Source organism: Carassius gibelio, chromosome B9 (genome assembly GCF_023724105.1).
Source record: "Carassius gibelio isolate Cgi1373 ecotype wild population from Czech Republic chromosome B9, carGib1.2-hapl.c, whole genome shotgun sequence".
Lineage (NCBI taxonomy): Eukaryota > Metazoa > Chordata > Actinopteri > Cypriniformes > Cyprinidae > Carassius > Carassius gibelio.
Window position 1 is genome coordinate 16,888,029 of NC_068404.1, and position 24,510 is coordinate 16,912,538.

The 24,510-nt window shown below is 36.4% G+C and overlaps 1 protein-coding gene across 9 annotated transcripts in view; it reads right to left on the minus strand.

Annotated features, from left to right (window-relative positions):
- The window catches only part of LOC127964709 (diacylglycerol kinase beta-like), a 111,368-nt gene that overhangs the window by 47,619 nt on the left and 39,239 nt on the right, over positions 1 to 24,510 (minus strand). For 4 of the 9 annotated variants that reach the window (XM_052564997.1, XM_052564994.1, XM_052564996.1 and 1 more), the window contains 15 exons: positions 19,047 to 19,123; positions 16,589 to 16,609; positions 15,953 to 16,127; positions 13,414 to 13,671; positions 13,056 to 13,202; positions 12,066 to 12,115; positions 11,673 to 11,747; positions 11,459 to 11,578; positions 11,251 to 11,368; positions 9,953 to 10,041; positions 8,759 to 8,875; positions 7,347 to 7,445; positions 6,143 to 6,250; positions 5,971 to 6,044; positions 3,331 to 3,405 (listed from right to left, as the gene is read on the minus strand). In XM_052564997.1, the coding sequence (XP_052420957.1) occupies positions 3,331 to 3,405; positions 5,971 to 6,044; positions 6,143 to 6,250; positions 7,347 to 7,445; positions 8,759 to 8,875; positions 9,953 to 10,041; positions 11,251 to 11,368; positions 11,459 to 11,578; positions 11,673 to 11,747; positions 12,066 to 12,115; positions 13,056 to 13,202; positions 13,414 to 13,671; positions 15,953 to 16,127; positions 16,589 to 16,609; positions 19,047 to 19,123 (1,603 nt within the window). Of the gene's footprint in view, positions 1 to 3,330; positions 3,406 to 5,970; positions 6,045 to 6,142; positions 6,251 to 7,346; positions 7,446 to 8,758; positions 8,876 to 9,952; positions 10,042 to 11,250; positions 11,369 to 11,458; positions 11,579 to 11,672; positions 11,748 to 12,065; positions 12,116 to 13,055; positions 13,203 to 13,413; positions 13,672 to 14,190; positions 14,192 to 14,404; positions 14,467 to 15,952; positions 16,128 to 16,588; positions 16,610 to 19,046; positions 19,124 to 24,510 lie in introns of all 9 variants that reach the window. The other 5 variants (XM_052565001.1, XM_052565000.1, XM_052565002.1 and 2 more) reach the window with 4 other exon arrangements.

Consider the following 24,510-nt stretch of genomic DNA (forward strand, 5'->3'; position numbering starts at 1 on the left):
AAACTCTGTCAAACCCATTGAGCTGCCAAAACATCTTAACTGAAGGCTTTTTGGCACATTGTTTCTACACTTTTGACTGTTCAAGTTTGAGTTCCAAAATTTTGTTCACTTTTTATTTGTTTGTGAATCAGCCTAGAGCTATGAGACATACACTCAATGAATACAATTTGTTGTCTCGGCCATGAAAAAATAAATTAGACATGTATTGTATATATTTGCACTTGAGCATTTGCACAGTGAAGCAGGACAGAGGCTGAGGAAGCTATCGCCCTCTGCTGGTTAGGAGCATGTACTGCAGCATAATGGTGAATGGGGAACATATCCTCCATATAGACACATGTGGGATCTACTCTAGCACTAAGCGTCACAAAAAAGCAAAACAGTCACACAAGTGTGTGAAAAATTTATACTGTGTAACCTCTTTTGATAGGCTCTGACACTGCAGCATGTTTTATGTATGCAAGAGCAAAAGAGGAGAGTAAATGTGCAAATCCTTTTACCATGAAAACAGTCAATCAAGCAGTTCTGAGTTTTTCATACCTTCTCAGGTTTACTGCTGTGGTGCTTTGAAAATGCTCAAACTATGTCGACAACCACTACATCCTTGACATGGATGCCCACTGAAGTTCAATAGCTGAGTAACACAAGTGGAACATGGCTGTGTGGTTCTGGACAGGCTTGACCTGGAATCGTGTTTCAGTCTGACTAAATGAGCTCTGTTCCAGATAAATTTGTAATGTAACAGAGCCAGTCTGTTTGAAATGACAACGTCGGCTACTGTTGTAGAGATACGGTTTGCGTAAACAATTCCTTCTCCAATGACACAGCCAACAGAGCACAGATACTTTAGTAATGTATGTGTTTTTCCATATAAAGCTGTAAGAGTGGCCTCTTATGTGCACAAACTTAGCAAAAGAGCACACTTGTCTATTTCCATCTCTCCATCTTTTGATCTCCACTTAGACCCCTGAGTGTCAATCATCAGTTCAAAACCTACGAGTTTCTTCTATGGAACACAATCCATACAATCAAAGTCAATAATCACCAAGATTCTTCAAAATATCTTCCTGTTTTCAACAAAGGGAATAAAGTCTGAGAGGTTTAGAATGACATGAAAGTGAGAAAATGCTTATGTCTCTTATGCTTACCAATGATGCATTTGTTTGATCACAAAACATAGCAAAACTGTAATATTGGGATTATTACAATTTATATCAACTTCTTTTGTATTATTTTGAAAAAGCAAAACTGAATTTAAAGACTTCCCGGATTCTTTTACAAATTGAATGTTCAAAAGAATTGCATTTACTTAAAAACATAATTTTTTTTGTAACATTATAAATCTCTTTACTGTCACATTTGACCAATTTCATGTATCCTAAACCAAATTTCTAAATAAAAAAATTATTAGTGACCCTTAACTTTTGATCAGTAGTGTATTATTTAGTTGCTTTTCCCCCTAATATAAATGTTTAATGTTTTACTGAATTATGGTTGCTTTTTCTCTTAAAATAAACCAAAAGCAATTGCACAGTCATTAACAGGATATATTCAAATCTTCACATAAAAAAGGCTGCCCTTGATCTCCATGCTTATACATTTAGCAGACGCTTTTATCCAAAGCAACTAACAGTGCAATCAGGCTATCAATTTTATCCCATCATGTGTTCCCGGGGAATCAAACCCCCAGGCTTGCGCATGATAGCGCAATGCTCTACCAATTGAGCTACAGGAACACTATATAAATCATCTAAGTGCTTAAGGAAGAACAGTACATGTCCAAATTGTTCTACATGAGTGAAATCAGCAAAGTCACACAATCTCTCTCTCTCTCTCTCTCTCTCTCAGTGGTCTCTTCAGGATGAGCAACACTCCAGTCGTGACTACAGATCACTGTGTGGTGGGAGGGGGATTTGGGACGGAAGGTTAGCCTGCTTTCCCGCGAAACGACTATTGCTTAGCTTTTGTTCTGTACTTCTCTCTCTCTCTCCTTTTCATGAATGAGAATCACTGTTGCACAACCGCAGGATGCTGAACAGAATGTACTCATGCGTTTTGAGTGGGTTTGTAGAATGTGTAACTGCATAAAAGTGGTACACTAAAGTGAAAGTGAGAGCTCATAGCAAATAAAAAACACAAATGAAAACTCTCTAACATCTAAACAGTGAGATAAATGGGAAACAAATGGAGTCTTCTGCTTCTCAGATGTTTCTGATGAAAGGATCTTAATGTCTCAAACTGTGCTCAGATTTGCCAGCTTTACAAAAAAGCTGGAAAACCAGCTAACAGACCAATCTGACCATGCTGGGAGAACAATTTAGGCCAGCAAACCAACGAAGACTGGTTTAAGATGTTAAGATGATTTCTTCTGAGGTCAAATGATCTCATCTGTGCCATCCTAAATATATTTATCAATATCAATGTTGTTATTATTAACTCAAACTACTTCTGTGCCACTCATCCGCTGTATGGACAAACTACTGCAAAAAATGTTTTGTTAATCAAAATAAAAAAATCAAATATAAAAATGTAATGTAAAACACATGAAAAATAGGAATATAGCCTTGACAACTGAAATTAGTTTAAGTTCAAGAGCACTAAAATTACTAAAAAGGAAAATAAAGAGATTAAATATAAATATAAATAATAATATTAATAATAATGCAATTAAAAAAAGTTATTAAAGTTATAAAAAGTATAAATAATGCACTAGTATAAACTAATTCTAACAATGTTCTTTTTAACATATTGCGTACAATGGTCTCATTTGCATTTATTCCTATTAATTTTTTTTTTAAATTCAAATCTATGCCAATTTGGCACTCATAAAATAATATGTAAATATGAACCTCTTACAGTGACATTGTCAGATTTCACTGCTATGCTACTGCTGAAACTGATTTGGATGACCTTAAGTTGGTCTATTGTTAAAGATAGGTGGGGTGCATGGGTGAAGAGGCTTTAGTAAAATGTAGTCGCTTATAGAGGAAGCCTCGTCGTGACTGACAGGCTCAGAAGAACATTCAGCGCTTGAATGAATACATTTACTCAGCAGGGGGCTGCTTGAGTCATAGTAAATGTCTTGTAGGTCTCTCAAAGTCAGCTCCACTTTGCAAGTGGTTCCACTCTCAGAATAGTTGATTGCAGGTTGGCTCACTTTATTGCAGGTTTGTAGAAGCAGAAAGACAAGAGAGAGAGGAAGCCATGCCAGAACAAAACAACAGTGAGAATGTCAAACTGTTTTTGAGCAATTCCCTGTCATGACTCAACATTTTTTTTTATGCGCACATATCTCCCTTGGAATTTGATGGTGGCTTTTAGTAGTCTTACCCCACCATGGGTCCTCCTCGATCCAGACTGTACACCTGTCTGGGGTTAAGCAGGTACTGGAATTTCCGCAGCACCCTGAGGAAGACAGATGAGAGCAGAAAAGTATTAAAAGACACATAGAGAAATGACATTTTTAAACGTAATCACTGTGAACTTCACAATATGATAAAAGGCTTAAAGGAATAATTCAACCAATTCTGCCATTATTTACCAACCCTCTTGTCATCCCAAGCCCAAATGACTTTCCTTCTTTCATTGAACAGTGAAATGTTTAATTTCTGAAGAATATTCTGGTCAATCTGTATGAAATTATTAAGTACGGAGGTGACAACCAAAAAAAAAAAAAAAAAAAAAAAAAAAAAAAAACACTATAAAATATTGTAATGTGACCCAGGACCACAAAACCAGTCTTAAGTGTCATTTTTTGAAATTGAGATGTATACATCATCTGAAAGCTTGTTAAACATGCTTTCCATTATTATATGGTTTGTTAGGACAGGACAATATTTGGCAAAGATACAACTGAGGGTGCAAAAAAATCAAAACACTGAGAAAATCACCTTTAAAGTTGTTCAAATGAAGTCCTTAGCAATGCATATTACTAATCAAAAATTTGATATATTTACAGTAGGAAATTTACAAAATATCTTCATGGAACATTATCTTTACTCAACATCCTAATGATTTTTGGCATAAAAGAAAAATAATAATAATTTTGATACGTTTTTTTGGCTATTGCTAAAAATATAGCCCAGCGACTCAAGTCTGGTTTTGTGCTCCAGGGTCACATGTATGCTATTATGAATAGAAAATGTTGACATAAATCTCATCTCCTATTAGTGCCTTCTTGAGAGATATTCCCACCTCAATCAATCCAAGAAATAATCAACAGATTGTTTGTTGCAGTTCTATGTTGGAACAACATGAGGCTGAGTAAATGATGACAGAATGTTCTATTTTGGTTGAACTGTTCCTTGAAAAGACAGACAGACAAACATATGGAGGAATGATATCCTTAAAACATCATAATTCCATTATCATAAAAGGCCACACAAAACCTCGGAATCAACGAAGTCAAGCAAGACAGAAACACACACACACACAGATTGCACACTGTTGCAGCAGTGCTCCTCAATAACCTTGAAGAACTAAAATGATTACTGAGGGCTCTGCAATGTTCTTCACTTCTAACTCTGTTAGCTACTCTGCCCCTTTAGTATTCAACGACACAAAGAGAGGAAGAGAATAAGAGCGAGAGAGAAATAAGACGGGCTGTTAGTTTGAGGTGCGTCACAAGCTATGCTTTTATGTGGGGGTGATAATTTGAGCACTTATCAACACTGAAGAATTCATTCATTCCCTATGCAAAAGAACAAAAGAACGCAGTCAAGTGTCAAGTCCGACCAATGAGCTTTCAGTACGCCGCTCAGGGAGAATATGGTGGAAATATACACTCGGTACAGTCATGGCAGTAGCCAGGCTTTGAAAATGAGTGGGGGGGCTCACTATTCATCCAACAATACATATTACTGTTATAATTTTCATTAATAATCATTGCTGTATAGATGATAACTTTGTCTAGTGCTCTTCTGAATGTTTTTAGCATGACTTTGTGAATGACATAGCATACACTTCTTCATGGCTATAGGGTTTGCAGGATATTTCATTTCATTCTGTAACCTAGCACTGAGAACGTGTCTGACAGATAATATCATGATATGTCATATCCTGTCAGCAATAACATGTCCATTGGCTTTTTTGATTACTGTCAGTTTAGTGCCAGCGATGCAGTGTTGCCAGACAAATACTGCTATTAAAACAAACAAAAAACAAAAAATAAACCAACAATTATTTCAAATCTTTTGTAAATAAAATAAGATAAATATATTGCTGACCCTAAACAGCAATTTCCCGATTTATTAACTTTCTAAAGTGTCAAATTAAGTGGAAAAGACGAGTCCAAAAGCGAATCAGAATGATCATTTTCATACAATGGACCCTAACATTCTTGCAAACTGTCTAAACTGAATTAGACATGTCATGCAGACATTCATATGAGGAGTTTTAAACAGCAAACTAGTCATTCAGAGAACATATTTTATTTTTGAACATGAACATTTTACAGAGGTCCGGACCTCGAGGACCTCACAGCTGGCTATGGGCCTGGGTACAGTATGATTCAACCATGACCACTCTGTTCCTTTGTTTGCATCAAGAACCACCAGAATGGTCTTTCTTTTTTTGGGTCCAGGGCAGTTATCGCGTCTTTGTTTGAGCGCATGTCTAATAATGGAGGATAATCGGCCAATTAATGGTATTTAAAACTGTGTTGCCATGGTGATGCCAGCACAAAATCCCAAAACCTGTCTCCCAGAGGACGTTTGGGTGGGTGGAGAGAGCTGAAACAACACCCACATTCTTCCTCCTTAAACAGCTTTACTGTCTCCTGCTAGCTTTGATGGTATTTAGGACACTTCCCGTAAGCGAGAAAAAGAGGGGGACTTTTGTTAAACATGTCTATGCAGATCCGACTGACTTCAGATGGTTTGACAAACCTCCTCACTGGAACCGTTACAGCTGTACAAGGTCGGAGAATATGAAAAATGATGATGCAACAGTTTGAGCTTCAAAGATGTTTACCTCTCTCCCTGCCGACCGCCACTTTTAGGATTAACCAGCACGAGGAGGGGGTGCGTCCCAGGCAGAGGGGTGATCTTAAAAAGCAGAAACGGAGAAAAAGTTACGGATACATACATATAGTACATGTGCTACACAGATTTGCATCACCAGAGGGAGTCTGCCGAGGACTCACCTGCAGTGCCTGACCGTCACCGGTGAACTTGAAGCACTGGCTGGTGTCCTCAGGGCTGGCGCTGGGGGATGATTCTCCTTCACCTCTTTTGACGGCAGAATGACGGTCCTACAGATATACAGACATTACAGTGAACAGCAACAAACAGAGACAGAGTGAGACAAATGTGCATCTGAGATAAAAATGACAAGAAAAATGCAATTTCAGAATCTGTCTCTGTTATTACATTTCTCTTTAACTTAGAAAGAATGGATGTTTTAGCATTTAGCATTAAACTGACCAAAGATGACAGTGAAGACATTTATGTTATATGAAATTTCTATTAGATAATCTACTTCACAATGAATTCGGTTAATTATAACTTTCTGTTCGTCAAGTGATCCTGCAAAAAGTATTATTGAAATTATTTGGTGAAGTCATTTGTAACTGTAATGGAACTACTTAACTGTAATTTTATTTTTTTTACCTTGATTATTGTGTCATACTTATTGAAAATACATTATATAACGTTTTACTGGAATCATTTGATCTTGAATACTATTTACTTATATTAATATATATAAAAAAAATTGTGAACATCCTTTATTTTTGTAATGCACATTTACAGTCAGTAGGGAAAAAAATGTTTTGTGACAGAGTGCACAGAACTCCCTTTTATCCCTTTATTAACACTGTCGCAATATCCAAAATACATCAAAATATTTTTTTTATTATGTATGTACATTTATCCTTCTTTGTAGATGTAATAACTGGCTAAAATCAATGACTTCTTCTTCTTTTTTTATTTAAGTGACAGACATTTCAAAACATTGCTTTTTAAATAAATATTAAAAGATTTGGAAACCATGGCAGCATGCAGGAGAAATGTTCTCTTCTCTCTGATGGTTATGTCATGTGCACATGCAACCATCCAGGTGTGTGATGGATGTTTGTTCAACCTACATTAATTAACATCAGTTTTCTTAACCCTTATCAACAATAAGGGATGTTTATTACTCTATCTAGAAAGGACTTGCATTGTGCCTACAATATCTAATTATAAATATAATGAGTGTGTACAGTATTCTCTGTAGTATAGACATTGGTCCCAGTAGAGAGGAGGCCCATTAAAGAATTCGTCCAGGACCTACCTATTCAAAATGGTCTTGGGATCCTTGCATTTTAGCATATTAAAAAAGAGTGCAGTGGGAGAGACTGAACTCACCAGAACAACAGGGCAGATGTACGACGGCAGGAGTGTGTGATCTTTTAATGGCCCACCGTCACATTCAGGCTTAACATTAGACGCACACTTGTTATGGAGCTGGAAAACATACAAATATAGATGAGCGAAGGAGAAAGACACATCAACAGACTGGAATGGACTGGACCTTCTGTGACTTGTTAAATCCTCACTAATCTGACCTTGTAAGAAGACATTAAATGGTAGAAACAAAGAGCAAAGCAGGATCTGGACTTGATATTAAATTAGTTGCAGGTTTAGAGTTGAAACTGTCAGGAGAGATGGTTCAGAAAGCGTATGAGATATATGCAGTAGCACATAATGTGATAATAAAAATCATTATGCAGAGAAGAAAGCTTTTGAATGAGTGTTAAGTGCTGACACTTATCTTTATTAGGGTTATTTTAAAACAAATTGGCCACGTCCACTAAATGGCGTGAAGGTTTGGTGAAGATCACCACCAAGTGGCGTGAAGAAGTATTACATTAGAAAAATACACTGTAAAAAATTTCTTGTTGTTTTTACAAAAACTTTTTGGCAGCTGTGGTTGCCAGAATAATTTTGTAAAAATACAGAAAACTGTAAACACATTTACGTCAAAAACTGTTAATTTTACAATATAAAGCTGTAATTTACAAACAAGAAAATGTGAATATAAACCAGTAAATTCAACAACACACAAAATTAAATCTGTTTTGTACCTTGAAAATACTGACAACCACCATAATAATAAAGATGGTACTGTATAAGAGAAAGCCACATGAAGTATCAAAGCTCATCACAAGTAGCTTCACCACAAGCAGAAGTATATATTAACATATAGAAGGTGCACATTTATGGAAACACAAAACACCATCATGGTAACACACGTGATACTTAAATAATGCAAAAAACTTTCATTAAGCAACAGAAGATGTAATATAAAGCTCAAATGTACATAACTGATAACAAGAACTATTTAAAAACATGATTATTTAAACAAAATACTTTCAAACGTGGAGTGTCACGCATGGAATTCTGGGAATATCAGTTTACAGTTTTAGACTGTAAATTATACATTGATTTGTTCTTTTTTTTACTTCTAAAAGCTGTATAATTAACAGAATTTTACTGTAAATTTACATTAAATGCTTTGTTAGATCTTTTACAGTTTTTCCCTGTATATAGTACGGGAACTTACTGTTAACCTATTATCAGTTTTTTTCCGTAGCGTTTTTACAAAATTTTACAGTTAAAATTACACTTATTTTTTACAGTGTAGGCTACAACTGAATTAAACTGAGATAAAACATAGAAAATCAGAAAATAATAAAAAAATGGTCTTTGCACAATGCATTGTTTAATAAAATCACAATGAAAGTTTTAGACTCTACCTGGCTACAGTAAATACTCACAGTGATTTGACACCAAACACAGTGAAGGCCTGTTAGACCTTGATAGCACTTGATACTGCGGTGACATTTGTCACATTTTGTTGGGGAGTTGCCCTCCATCCAAACATGCTGCATAGCCTAGAGAGACATTAAACAGAGACTCATTATTTATTCTAGTTGTGAGATCCTCAAACAGCCCATCTATACATTACTGAAATTCTTATCCTGCTCTGTCGTGCATTTATAAGGCATTTGCCCAAGAATTCTTTTCTGACTAAAACAATCACATCACATATCAAGTGTGGAAGAATACGCAGGATATTATCAAAGAAATAATAATTACCAGTGTCGTAATGTACTAAAATACAAAAATGTTTAAGACAAATGCATCCATATGTTATCATACACATACAATTATTATTATGATTATTGGGTTGTTATTTTTATTATCCTTTAGGAATGGTCTATAAAATTAGATTTTCTTTCAGTCTAAATAATGTTAAAAACTAAAAATGAATACTACAACATTTAGTACGTGAGATGAAGGTAAGACTTAAGAAGTTACTCACAGCACATTACTTCGAATTTGATAATTTGTAATATCTTTACACAAGCTAATTCTTAGTAAACACATTAAGCATGATATTTTCACTGTTCAATGCAATTGTATTGTTTTTGTACACTAAAATGACACTCCACATCACTTAATACACTCAGTGAAATCCTAATCTCATTTTTTGAATGCAGTGCCTTCCATCTCTGCAATAGTTACTGCATGGGCAGCACACGTTTCAAAGAGGTGTCAGTGACTGCTGTGTGATCTCAGTCTTTCCCCTCTACTTTTCAGTACAGAAAAAATAAGACTTATACACAGGAAGTTCTCATAGCCTTTCTGACATGTCCACAGAACATTACTTTGAGGTTAAACCAAGAGTTATGGGTCTGGGAAGTAGCCTTGGGTGAAAACAGAGCTGGACTGTGGTCAGTGGATAAAATAATCATAACACGAGTCGTTGACTAATAATAGAACAGTGTGTTTGCTAGAACTATGAGCTCTGTACCAAACACATCAACCTGGGACTCCTGGTTTCACAAGAATGAAAAATGTGTCTGATAAAATGATTGCTTCTGGCCTTACTGTAAATTACTCCTGAGAGAAAAACTCAGTTTAAACACAGTGATTCATTTGTAAGAGTATGTTGTTTATGCACTCACATTGGTGTGTCTGCGGGACTTGGCGTAGGTGCTAATGCAAGGAGCAATGTCTTTGGACACACAGCGCTCGTGGACTGTGTACTTGCATACTGCCAAACAAAAGACAGGACTGTGAGAGACGGACCATGAGAGACTGAAGGGAAACATTTCAAACAGAAAACTACACCGAGACAGACGGATAGGTAGTTAGAAAGATAAAAAACAGACAGACAGATGAGAGATAACAGACGGATAGAAAGACACAATAAAAGCCAGAACAACACGGGCATATAATTAAATAAAATGACAGATAGTTGGAACAACAGATGGCTAGACAGAATGACATACAGATACAGAGATCGAAAACACAAACAGAATCACAGAAACCAGTCATAAAAAATGTAATTTACTGTATAATATCACATAATTTGACAAACTGCATGTGATGCTCGCTGTGTTTTCAGCCTCTGCTGCCTCAATGTATGAGTAAATGAACACATGAACATAATCTATAAAACTTCTCTGAGAGTCATTCATTAGCAATTATTGTTTCTTGTGAGAACAACTATTGTTATATCAAGTAAACAGAAAAAATTAAGGGTCTTCACAACAACCTTTTAAAATAAAAGTTTTGTTCAACTTGAAGAAACTGTGACAGAAATATATTATTTATATAATTATATTACATTTCTACTAATGAAATTACTAAAACACTATTTTTAAGGAATATTTTAGGGTCAAAATTATTTACCAGCATTTATTTACCATAAAAATGTAAATACACAGCATCGTATTTCTGAAAAAAAAAAAAAAAATACCAAAAATGGTTTTTGTCAGTAATTATTGGTTGTGATTATTACAATTTAATTAAACCATTCAAATAGAATCCAGAAAATTATTGAAAACAGGCCTTCATAGGGCCTTAAAACTTTCATTCTTGGTTAAACTCATAATAATTTGCTGTTAAAGTGTTTAAGTTTCATGATTTCAATTAATTAGATATTTTATTTAGTTTAATACAATTTAATTTAGCCATTAAAACTGAAAAAAAAAAAAATTGAATCCAGAAAAATTAAACAGAAAATCATAATTTGGGAAAAAATAAAATGGATTTCATAGGGCCTAGGGCCTAGATGATAGAGACTGACAAAACAACAGACTGACAGAACAACATACAAATGTAGTTAGACAACAGATTGAACAATAGATGGCTAAACAGAATGACAGTATATAAGGTTATATAAGGCAGATAAATAGAATGACTGACAAAACAACACAGACAGATGGACAGAACAATAGATAGAGAGACAGATACTCACGTGAGCAGCAAAGGCCCTGTTTTCTTACTCCTAACAACATAGTGTGGCAGTAATTACAGTATGCTGGCTTGTTGAAATGCTTCAGTCTCCATACATGCTGCCCATCTTCCTGTACATTCTGAATGTACGTAAAAGAGGAACAGGAATTAAGATACTACATCTTAATGTATTGTTTCCTCTTTTTAACTCACAATTAGTTTCTCCTCACCGTCCCCATTCCCAGCAGGACCAGGAGTGGTATGGTGGTCATTCCTCCTCTGATCCACTCCTCTAATGTGACCGTACCATCCCGGTCATAATCAATCTCCTCCATCATCTCCTTCAGAATCTACAATATAAGACACGAAATAAGGTACAATAAGATATAGATTTCACTATGCAAGTTGGGATTGCCTGGTGGAAACATTTAAAGTGATGCATACTGGTTGTAGTTCTGTAGAGTCCCATTCTAGATACTCAGCTACATGGACCATCTGGTTTATGATGCGGTCGAGCTCCTAAATTGACAGATATAATTGCTTTAGATATTATACAGTATATATAATACAGTTTTCAAAATTACTTTTTACGAAGCCTCTCCAACTACCAGTTCAACGTTTCCAAAAAAACAACAAAAAAAGATCAGTAGTACTGTGTTTCATTCAAATGAAATGTGCTCTAACACTGTGTATGTTGTATTAAACTTGTATGTAACCCTAACATTAACAATGCAGTACTGTGTACAGTGCATCATTAACCCCTTGTTGTATACAGCACCAATCTAACCACAAAGTCAAATTCAAAATGACAGACTATAACGGAGATTTCAGACTTACTGAGCTGTCCAGAAGACCATTGCCATCTGTGTCGTACAGCCTGAACATGACTTTAGGGTGAGAGAAGTAAAAGATAAGAGACTGCATCTTTTGGTATTGTAGCAAACATTTGTCAAGTACAGACCCCATGATAGCACCTGGAGCTCAGGTTATCAAAAGGCAGACTGAGGCAGCTAGTGAGGATTAGCTTTGGGCACAAATAACTTCCTATGCTAAAGAAAGCTTGGCTATGCTAACTCCATGGTAAATAAGGACAGGAGCAGGGATCAGTCCTTACAGAACAAGAGAAAGAGATTCTAGAAGTCTCCTGTCACTCTCACTGTGTGTAAGTCAGAAGACAAGTAAAATGTAGAACTGACAAAGGTGTTGCTGGGTGTACTATATGTAAATACACTTATTTTTACATAACAGACTAATTATCTTTCTATATTAAAAAAAAAGATTTCTATTTCTAATAAATAGAAATGAAACATTTGATTTATCAACTAATCCTGAAATAAAAAATGTATCATGGTTTCCACAAAAATATTAAGCAGCACAACATTGCTAATCAGACATTTTTCTTAAACAGCAAATATTAGAATGATTTCTGAAGGATCACATGACAACTGCAGAAAGGGCAGCTTTGTCATCACATCGGCTACAGTAACTGAAATTAAATTGACTGTTCAAACATCTCAAAGATCTTAACTGCTTTTTATATGCTGTGTTTAAATATGAACTGTCAGAAATATGTGACATCTGCCAAGAATGAGTGTTAGTGACTAATACTGTGCTTTCTGTGGTTGGCACGTCTGGTTTGGAGACATAGTTTAAAAATTACTTAATATATGTATATAGAGAGAGAGAGCGATTTTTTTTTTCTTTAGAAGAACATTGGAAGAGTGGGAATTATTGATGATATGTTTTCTTAATGTAAATAAGAAGGAGATTAAATTAGGATTTTTTACTCTTTTTTTTTTATTTTATAAAGTAATAATTTTTACTTACACTCAAGTTTATCCTCTGGCGTCCCCCTCTCCAGCAGGGACAAGTAGCACACAATGTCTTTAAGGAAGACCACTTGAGGTGACGGAGATCCTTTTTGTGGAGAAGGACTCCTCCGGAGAGATGTACGATTTTCTGATTGATTACGCTCTGGAAGAATGTTCAATTATCATTTTTCAATTCAATTCAGTTTTATTTATAAAACACATTTAAAGTTGGCCAACGTGCTGTGCACTTATATGTATAATATATCAGTAATGACACCAGAGCAACCGGATTTTATAACAGGCAATATAACTTTATAAGACCCTTGTCAAGGATTACACACGTTAAAAGGGGCAGTGAAGATCATGACTCTGACCTGGGGAGAGGCGTGGGGAGTTGGTAGTCTTGGAAAGAGCCAAAGCATTGCTGCTGCTGCTGCTGCTCGCTGGGGGATTGGGCTGTGTGCCGGGTGAACGGTGGGAGCCTCTGGGTGTGTGGCCCCCTGTGCCTGAGCGTTGTGAGGAGGAGCGGGAGGAGCAGGGTGATGTGGTGGCCCCTGAGCCTGGAGTGATCCCAGCTGAGTTCTCTGGTGTATGTCGGCTCACTGCGCTCAAAATACTCTTCCCATTCATACCTACAAGGAAAATAGCAACACAGGAAAATAGAGAGGATAATGAAAGTGATGATCTGAAATGAGACAGGAAGAAACATAGCATAGGGTCATAGCATAGCATTTACTAACTGTGTGCGCACCCATATGTGTGTAAAACCTGTGCATGAACATTATTAACAAAATTTTCAATAAAAAAATTGTGAATATAGATATAATGTATATAGATAGATAGATAGACTGTAACATTGTGAAATATTATTACAATAAAAATGACTTTTTTTTTTTTTTTTTTTTTTTTTTTTACAAATGCAATTCATTCCTGTGATGGCAATGCTGATTTTTTTTTTAGCAGCCATAAGTGCAGTCTTCATGTCACATAATCAAAACAGGATTTTAATGGGTAGTATATTTGTGGGATACATGCATTTTAGGATTCTTTGATGACTATTAAGTTCAAAAGAACAACATTCCTTTAAAACAAAATGTCTTTGTAACAATGTAAAACCTTTTTTTCTTTCTTTCTAGATTTCAAGCAGACACCCTATAAAAAAACACGATGGTCACCACAGTCACACAGTGACTTGACACCATGGGTGAAAATCATATCTGTCACTGGTTGCTTTGTTTGATATCAGAAGTAAATAAAAAGAGCTGCCAAGACAACATAACAGCACCAGGTGAAGGAACACGTTTAATTCACAGCCTTGATGCAAATCTCTGTCCAATCAAATCACACCACACTTGTTGTGGTAACTGTTATGGGTTCACAGACCACTTCGATCTGTATAGAGATGGCTGCATCAATAGACTTGACCTCTGCCGACACGGGTAAAGTGGAACAGGAGTAGAGCAAGACGGACAGACGAAAAGATAGCTGGGATAGTTTATGAGTGTAGCCAGTCAGGACAGCTTAATATAGCAGCCATAATGAGCCATAATGAGCATTTATCATTTAGTATTAAGGAGTTGCATTAAATTCAAATGCAACAACAGAAATCACAGATTGTATTTTATTAGCCAGTCCAGAGAAATCAAGGCACTAGATGGCACTGTTGGCAACTGTATACTCACCTAATCTTTGCTCTAAATCACCTCAGGTTGAAAGTAATAGTAGCAGACACAAAACCACCAGCATCTTTTAATTCAAGAGTTTTCTTGCATCAACCTCACAAAGAGTTAAATCTCTTTTGGACCAATTGCTCAAGAGTCATGGAATTTCACATTAAAATATAAAACAGTTATTTTAAATTGTAATATTTCATAAAATTATTATCATTATTTGTATCAAATAAATGTGAATAAATTAGCATATGAGACTTCTTAAAAAAAAAAAACCCCACAAAATACTCTTCCTGACCCCAAACTTTTGAACAGCAGAGTATTTATTATGCAGATTTTACTGACTTCAAACACACATTTATATGAAATATATTTAAATATAAGTTATTTTAAATTGTAATATTTCATAAATTACTGTTTTTATTTTGTCTCTTTCATCTGTTGCATTTAGAAAGATCACAAAACTGAAGATATAGGGACATAAAATGTAAATACTTATATAATTTCATATAGCTGAAATATCACAAGAAGTGTGCCATTTTTTCTCCCAAAATCAGCATGAATATTGATTTTTACCAAGTTAATTTAAAGACTGACGTTTTAGACACCATTATTGCCTATTTTTGCTCTATTTTGATGATTTGAGCAATATACTTACCAAATCTTTGCTCTAAATCACCTCAGGTTAACTAATAGCAGCGGACACAAAGCCACCAGCATCTTTTCATTCATGTGTACTCTTGCATTAACCTCGCACAGAGTTAAATCTCTTAAATAATTTGAGTATTCTTTCCACCTCTGCATCTTGAAGTTGTTGTATACATTAAATTTGTAAATTAAACTATCAGTATAACATGCTGAGTAAATTGAAAAAATATATATATACTAATAATAATAAATCCTGATGAATTTCTTAGTATTTGGTTTGCACCTCTTTAACGGCAGCTGCACTCTACATAAACTACAAAAGTCTGATTAGTGACCTTCAAATAGTGAAGAATTGTAAATGTTTCTTATTTTATGTCACAAGGTTCAACATTTTTCAAGATCCTAAAACTTATTTATAAAGCTTATTTAAAGTTAAAAATCGATTTGAATTTGCACCCAACTGTTTATGTATCAGGGCACAAGTGTGTTTCAGAGCAGTTTTTCATTCACAGCTCCCAAAAAACCTACCTCAGAAGACACTGACACCTGTTTCAACTATTAAAACTGCCAAAATAAATATGAAATAAAGACTTACAGACTTTGAAAGAGCATTTACCCAGCATGCCTGCTCCAGATCGAGAGGTGTCAGGGGAGCTGCCTCCGCCATTCTTGCTCTTGAAGGAGGTGAAGAGGTGTTTGCAAAGTTCCTCAGGGATGTCAATCTCCAGATAGGTCGTCATAAATAGCTGGAAGCCCTCATAGTCGATGGGCTGCAGGACACAAGTGGAGAGAGAAGCCAGAGTGTTGAAACAAAGCCATGAATATGCAGCTTCCTGCTCGGTATGTTTTCAGCAGAGAGGATGCCCCTGTCTTTGGGCATGAATGACACACTCAACATTTCATTATGACACATGGCAACAAAAATACAGAGGGAGCCCACTGACACACATCAAAATATAGTAGAAAACACAGAAATCTTTTGTCACAGAAATTGTTTTGCTGCTCATAGAAAATAAAATCAGAGGTTACAGAAACACCATGATGAAGAGGCTGTTAATAGAATTTAAAGTAGCACAGACACATGGCTCACATTAAAAAGCACTGGGCGCGACCTCTGACCTTCAGTAGACATTTTAGCGAGACTATTGGGTTAGACAGGGAGGGGCCGGGGCATGCAGTCTGTAGACACACTGAACCACAGAACATGCAAACCCAGAAGGTAACAGCTTACTTGGTTGAGAACATCTTGCTTCTGTGTGGCAGTCAGAGATATATGAAGAGGGTAGAGGGAGAGAGGAGTTATATACACTGCAGTGGTTGTACGTGCAGAGGGAAGGGATCAGTGGATGGGGTTCATTTCATGTCCTCTGCTCTCCTCTTTAATGCTGTATTGCATTAGTCACACTTAATGCTGTTTTGCACGTTTAGTGGCAGAATAATCCACTGGTTTATTTGCATAATCAGGATTTACTTTAAGGTGGTAATTTTCTCTCAGTAAGAAAATGGGGGGGAAAAAAATCACCTTATCTTTCTGGTAAGAACATACGCAGCCAGTTGTAAATTTTATGTTTCCTTCACTTCCAGCTATTTTAAGCTGTACAAAACAGCTTACTTCCATGTTGAAAAATAAGGTGGATAAAGGACTAAAAAGGGGAAAGTTGTATGAACATTGATTAAAATATGTTTGTCAACTTAAATATAAAATTTGCATAGCTAAGGGAAAAAAGAAACAAAACTAAAATACACTGTTTTTAAGTTTCTTATGCTTACAGAGGCTGCATTTATTTGATTAAGAACAGAAAGTAACTATTTTCTGCTTGAATATATTTTAAAGTTTAGTGTATTCACCTCACAGAAAAGCTTTTATTATTATGCAGTATTATTATTATTTTTTTATAGATTTCGTCTAAACCCTTATTATTACCCATGTTTACATTGTTGTGTGGCTTACAATTTTTATGGAAATGTCTGAGAACTTAAATATTTTTCTTCTTTGAATGTTCATTGATGAATAGCAAGCTCAAAATAAAACCATAAAAAATATTTTGTAACATTATGAGTGTATTAACTGTCACTTTTGATTAATTAAATTTCTGTCCAATCAATCAAACAATTAAATCAATTTTACTGGTCCCAACATTTGAACCTTTTAATAATGTACAAAAAAAATTGTTATGGTTACAATCCTAAATTAAGTAAATGTAAAACTTTATTTTAGTTTTTTTTAAACATGCTGTATTACAAAACTCGTAATCTTGCAATAATGAAAATTCCACCAGACAGCAAAACACCAGGATGTGCTAAGAAAATCAAATCAATTTTAATAAACACATTAAACTGAAACTGGACAAAAAAAAAAAAAAATTAGATGACAACCTGGAATAAAACAGGAATCAAAACTAAATTTAAAATGTAAAACCCAGAGCCCTTGAAGATGATTCACAACAGTTTAAGCACATGGTTTACAAAAAGAAAATGCGCAAATTGGGCACTAGCACAAATCACCCATATATTCTATGCTAAGACAATTTTCAAGGCATAGTGGGTCAATTCCCCTTTAAACATACAGTATCATTGCAAGAATGAACAAAGCTAAATCCGTTAGATCCCTCTTGTTGCTGAAATTAAACTCTGGAAAAAGGGCAAAAAGCCAATAAGGCAAAAACAGGCAAGACATATTGGAGACAAGGAAGTGGAGGTGGACAGAGAGGAACTTGCATGCAAAAAGGTAGGCTGTGCTTGAAGGGCTGCAAACGTTGGGCAAATGCACACCAAAAACAGGAAGGTGAAAGTAACCGAACCCAAGTCACTTTCTAAGCAAACATGTTTATATATTTTGGTGGTGTGAAATGCAACGTAACCAGCCGTGGCTGTAAGATAAACTTCCTTTCTGACTTTCAAACGTGCAAAACACAGAGGCTGGCCCTGCTATCAGAAAATGCAGGAAACTATGAACCATTTATTTAACCTTTCACTGGCGCCCATTTTTACAGACACTCTTCCTTTGACAAAGATTACAGAGTCACCATAATTAAACATCATTATACTCAAAACAGCCGTGACTTAATGGGGCTGCGATGAAGGATATTTACAGCCCAAACGCAGACAGTCAGTCAATCGAGGCTGCATGAATTCATGAAATACAGTGCTCTGTCATCGTAAGCAGGCAGCATAGTGGCACTCATGGCATGTCACCTCCACTTTGCAATACTTCCAGACTTTGTGATTTAAACCGAACCAATGAACAATGCGAAGCATGCGATGTCACACCACAGCCAACCTGGCGTCAGCTTCAAACCCATTAACTGCCACCAGCGCTTATTCACTATTGATTCAGCCAAGGCTCTGGGTCACAACCTGTGGCGCCAAACCCTGAGCAGCCTCTTATTTATGTCAGTGGAGAGGAGAGAAATATAATGGCGACACTCCATAAAGCAAATTATAGATGCGGCTGCCTGCTGGCTTTGTTGTCACAGCAACATGATGCATGGGCTTTATGATGTCAGCGAGGACCTTCTCAAATAGGAGGCGATATCTGGCCACTTCGTTTCGGGGAGCGGATGACTAAGCATTTCCTGTAATGACTTGCGGTCTGAGTCAGGTTGTATTGGTGTTCTGTCAAGTCACAGCCAGAAGCTCCACTGCCTCTAAACAGATCATTTAATCAGGCTGTTCCTGCCATTACATACCTGTTCAGGGTTGTACTTGGAGAGGACACCATTTCCATGAAACTCTTCCAAGACATCTTTTAGCTTCTTGGAGGAATCTGTGCAAAAAAAAAAAAAAAAAAAAAAAAAAAAGGAAAACATTTAGTTAAATATACAGGCATACTTATTAGTGTATAGGTACTCCTTGCAGTATTGCAATGGAAATATTAAGACACTCTACTGTTCAATTTTTTATTTCTTTTAGGGAAATAAAATTCTGCAAGCATTAAATTGCTCAGAAGGAACAGCAAATAGACTTAAAATGTTACAAAAGAATACTATTTTTAAAATAAATGCTACAAATGCTGTTCTTTCAATTTTATATTCATCAAAGAAACCTGAAAGTGCAGAAATACGTTTTAATGCTAATGTGCTGCTAATGTTAAATTTTAGATGCTAACATGCAGTTTAACAGCCAACACTTACGCTTCAGTATGTTTTCTTCCATTTAGATAAGATTTATTAATCCATTTTATATAAAAACAATGTTAATTAGAACTAGCTAATAGCATCTTCTGGGAAACAAGTTAATAAAACACTCTTCCCAACACACCAAATGGCGTATGAAAGTTGCTGACTATCTATCTAAGTAACACTTTATTTTAAGGAGCATTACTTTTAACTAGTTGCTTATTATTAATGGCTGAATATTAGTACTTATAAAGAACATATTAATGCTTTAATCTGCATGACCATATTTTAGATCCCTACTTCTACCCCATACCTAAACTGAACTACCTTACTAACTAAGCAGAAAATCTGTTGAGTCTGTTGATAGCGAGAATTGGTCCCTAAGCAAAAATGTGAACAAAAATAAATCAATAAATCAATCTTATTTTTAACTGATACTGTGTGCTAGTTGAAACTCTTAACACAATGTTTCCTCCAAACACAAGATAAATGCACTTGCAACTTTAATTATATACATCATTATCCATAACATTTTGAAAAAAGCCATTGCATTTGCCATCTATTACTGGAAACATTAGATTTATAGTGCAATCTGATAAAATAGGCTAATTAAGCAGAGATAATAACTGAGCAGAAAATGTCACCAAAGCTTATTAGCATTATGACAGGAGAAATTAATCTGCAATCCCATGCTTCATTTTTATTTTCTGTAAGCACTGAATTGGTTGTCACACAAATGTCTTCCAACCGCTGCCCAGGGGGCAGAACAAGGTACTTTCCTCATAGAAGATGCTAATCTCCCCCAGAACTGATAGCAGTCATCTCTGTGTCTCCCATTGACTGGCTATTTCTTTTAATGTTAATTATTTCCACATGCTTAACCTCCTCACTTTCAGTTTCTGCTGGATTTTTAGTGCCCTTTAAGAAAATAAACAAAATATGCATTTGACTTAAAGTCACTTGATTTCTGCAGGACTGCCACAACCAGTGTTGCTTTTGTTAACTAAAACACAAAATGATAAAAATACTACTAAAATGATACTAAAATTGACAAAAAAAGGAGAAAAAAATTACATTAACGCCATGTAGAAATACATAAAAAGAAAAAAGCACATATACATTTAAAATAAAAAACGAATAAATCTAAAATAAAACATAAAATTAAAATTGTGTATTTTTTTAATAAAACCCAATTCAAAGTATTAATAAATGATATAATAATAATAATAATAATAAAATTATAATACTGATTACAAACATTGTTAGGTGATTTAATAGAAAATTACATATTTTTTTTAATGACATGAAGAAAAAGTGCTCTTTTGGTGTTTTGACTTTTTTGAGGATGACAGATCAGTCACTATACAATCATTATATAGAAAGAGAAAGATAGACAGATCATTTCTATATCTATTTTCTATTAAATAAATTAAACAGCATACAGGTTTAGGATGAGTTGTGTGGGTGAGTTTAATGACAGTCGATAGTAAGATTTACAGATTTGCTTTGGTGGATTAGTGCATCGATTTTAAAAAGTGTGCATCGGATGCAAGTTGGCTATTATATAGCAATGCATCGATTCTAACATATTTGCATCAGAAATCGTATTGCACTGCATAATAATGGGGTGAATCGTATCTCATCGCATTGGTTATGCAGCAAGATGCGTGTCACATCTGCCTTAGCTATAGAGAGGCACATCCCTAACAATGACATCATTTTAATTTGGAGGGAACTGTCAGTTGAAATGGAAAAAAACACATCTAAAATAAAGCCAGATATACAAATAATAAGCAGCAGTGTTAGGTGAGTCAGTATATAGAGACTCGTGGTTAAGGGAAAAACAGTTGGGGGCACACATAATGCGACAGACACGCATAACTGAAAACCAAACTGCACCCACTATTTAATCTGAGCAAAACAAGTCTTCCCTCAACTGGTAAATCCCAGAACAAAGCAATCTGGGGATTTATGTGGTCGGAAAGAATGACATCACACTTGTATTATCAATCAGAGGTTTATGAGCTGTTATAGTTTCAGATCCTAATTCATAACATGCAGCATGATGTCAGAGGTCAAACACACCTCTGTAAATACATTTCTACATTTTGACTGACCATATTAAATGTACAAGACTCATCATTGATCACTGACACAAAACTACAAACTGCTTGCAGCTTCTGCGGGCAGCAAACATATCCTCTAACTAACAGACCTGTGTTTCTGTGTTTTTTTTTTTTTTTTTTTATAGTCGTGAATCTTATTTGCTGCGACTCTGATTGGTGTTTCAATTAGCTCATCGTGACAAACGTATTCCACTGATTATTAACACCACTGAATCAAAACAATAAAGCTAATAAAACACTATGGGAATCCCTGCCTAGTGTGTATCTAAGGAGCACAGCTAAGGCAAAGAGAACAGAAGACCCCGGAGTGGCTCGCAGATCTAGACCTTAAAATCTGACAAACGTGAGGGGTGTGGACCATCCTGCTGCGTTGCAGATTTCCTGCATAGACACACCTGCCAAGAAGGCTGTCTTACTTCGGGTCGAGTGGGCCTTGACCCCCAATGGTGAGGGGAGATCAGAGGACTCATAAGCAATAGTAATCGCATCCACTATCCAGCGACTGAGGGTCTGTCTGTCTTGTGGCTGGAAGACCTCTCTTAGGGGGACTATAGCATACAAGCAGTTGGTTCACCTTTCTCCACAGGGCAGCTCTGTGGATGTATGCTTCCAGTACTCGCACTGGACACATACAGTTTAGCTTCTGCTGGTCTGACTCACTGAACTGTAGCACGATAGGCTGTGGTATAACTGAGGGAGCCTTCGGGACACACCCCGCCGTCGAGGAGAGAAATCAGGTCCGATAACCATACTTGGCCCGGCCAGAAAAGGGCTACTAATAGAAGACGGACCCCGTCTCGCCGTACTCTCGCCAGAATTCCCGGGAGCAGAGCGATCGGGGGAAAAGTGTACAGACAAAGCCTTGGCCAAGTCTGCACCATGGCATCCAGCCACCAGTTGAGCCGGATGAGTCAGAGAGAACCAAAGGGGACAGTGAGATGTCATCTGAGTCACAAACAGATCCACCTGAGCCTGACCAAATATTCTCCATATCTGCTTCACCACCTTGGGGTGAAGCCTCCATTCCCCAGGACCCTGGCTCCTGCTTCAACAGGATGTCTGCTCTCATATTCACATGCCCAGGAATATGTACTGCTCTAAGCACAGGAAGTTTGCCCTGGGACCACACAAGGATCTGGTACACTAGTTTTTACAAACGGCGTAAGTGCAGACCTCCTTGGTGGTTGATATTAGAGACCACCACTGGGTTGTCGGTTCGTACCAACATATGGTGATCTCTTAGTTCTGGGAGAAAATTATTCAAAACTCAAAATTCGGCTAGCATCTCTAGGCAGTTGATGTTCCAGGTGAGATGGCGACCACTCCACAGACTGCGGGCAGGGTGGCCACTCAATGCCGCCGCCCGTTTACAAGCCTCCTGGTATCTGTCGGTGATGGAATTGACGGCGTCGCCGAACAGACCAGAAGGCGCAAGCCAAAAAAAAGAGAAAGACAGGGTCAACCATTAATGTCTCTCTGCTGCCACCAGAGCTGCCATGGACTGCCCAATCGTGCAGGCGCTCTCCTTGGTGGCACGGAGAGCTAAATCAGTGGTTCTCCTAAGGTTCTGATCCACTATTCTCTGTAACTTCTTTGCCTTCATCTAGCCCTTTGAGCAAGTCAGCCTGGTATGCCTGCAACACGGCCATTGTATGCAGACATGCACCAGTCTGACCTGCTGCGGCGTACCCCTTGCCCAAATGTGCTGAAGTGGTTCGCAGCGGCTTGGAGGGCAAGACCGAAGCCTGTAAAGATGATGCCGTGTCAGGAGACAGATAGCTCACGGGCATGTGTTCTTCCCAGAGCATCGATCTATAACCACGTTCATCCAACCCCGCCACATTGCCATAATAATCAGAAGTGGGAATGAATAAGCGGGCCGAGAATGATTTCGCCCACAATCTCGCCACCTCCAGAGGCAAAATTAATATTATTATTATTATTAGGCAACACAAACATGTTTCTTGATTTGAAACAATATCACTCATTACAACATGCAGAAACTAAAAAATATATTTTTTCTGTTGAGATATTTATTTAGTTGATGTAATGGTCTGGGTTCTAGAACTTTCATTTTGAAGCAAAAATCTGGCTTTAAACTTGAAATAAATAAAGATTTGACATTTATATTGATAATTATCATCAACATTGCCTTATATGAAAAAAAAAATACTGTGGCATTATCACCCAGCCCTAAGAGTTGAAAACCAAAATTTATTTTCATGCTGAAATGATAGAGCAATCCTAAAAATACCTTATAGTACTGCTGAAATCTCTGCCAGACTGGCCTGGCAATTCATCTGTGAGACATAGTTAAGTTTAAGATTAATGCCTCATCTCACACCTACTGAATTCTTAATGGAAATGTGTCCGGTATCCCAGAATATACTCTACATAATGCATGTGCTATTTTTAAAGGCATTATACCTTAAATTTGGCATTCTGGCAGAGTTCAGGGTGAGAGCACTTCTGACTGATTACTTAGTCTTCACTATTCCTCAAGGGTTTTTAATCAAAACTGTTACCAGGGGTGACCCTCACTGAAAGAATAGTAATTATAATGTCTTTATGAGTATTTAGATTTATTACCAGCATTCTACAAGCCAATTAACCTCACAAAAGCACAGATAGATGCTTAATTTAGAAGTTTCTTGGTAATTTTACTGGTATCCTCTTAAAATGGCACAGAGGTCTCTTTGGAATTCATATTAGCCAGTGAAGCCTGTGCAGAAAATCACACAACAACAGGGGCTTTTAGAGTTTTAGCATGTGAAGTTTAGTAACATTTTATTTAAATTGTAAGTTTTAATTCAGATAATGAATCAAAATTTGTGCAAATATTTAACTCTCTCTCTCTCTCTCTCTCTCTCTATAAAAAAATCGTATTTTCATTTAAAGAAAACAAAAAC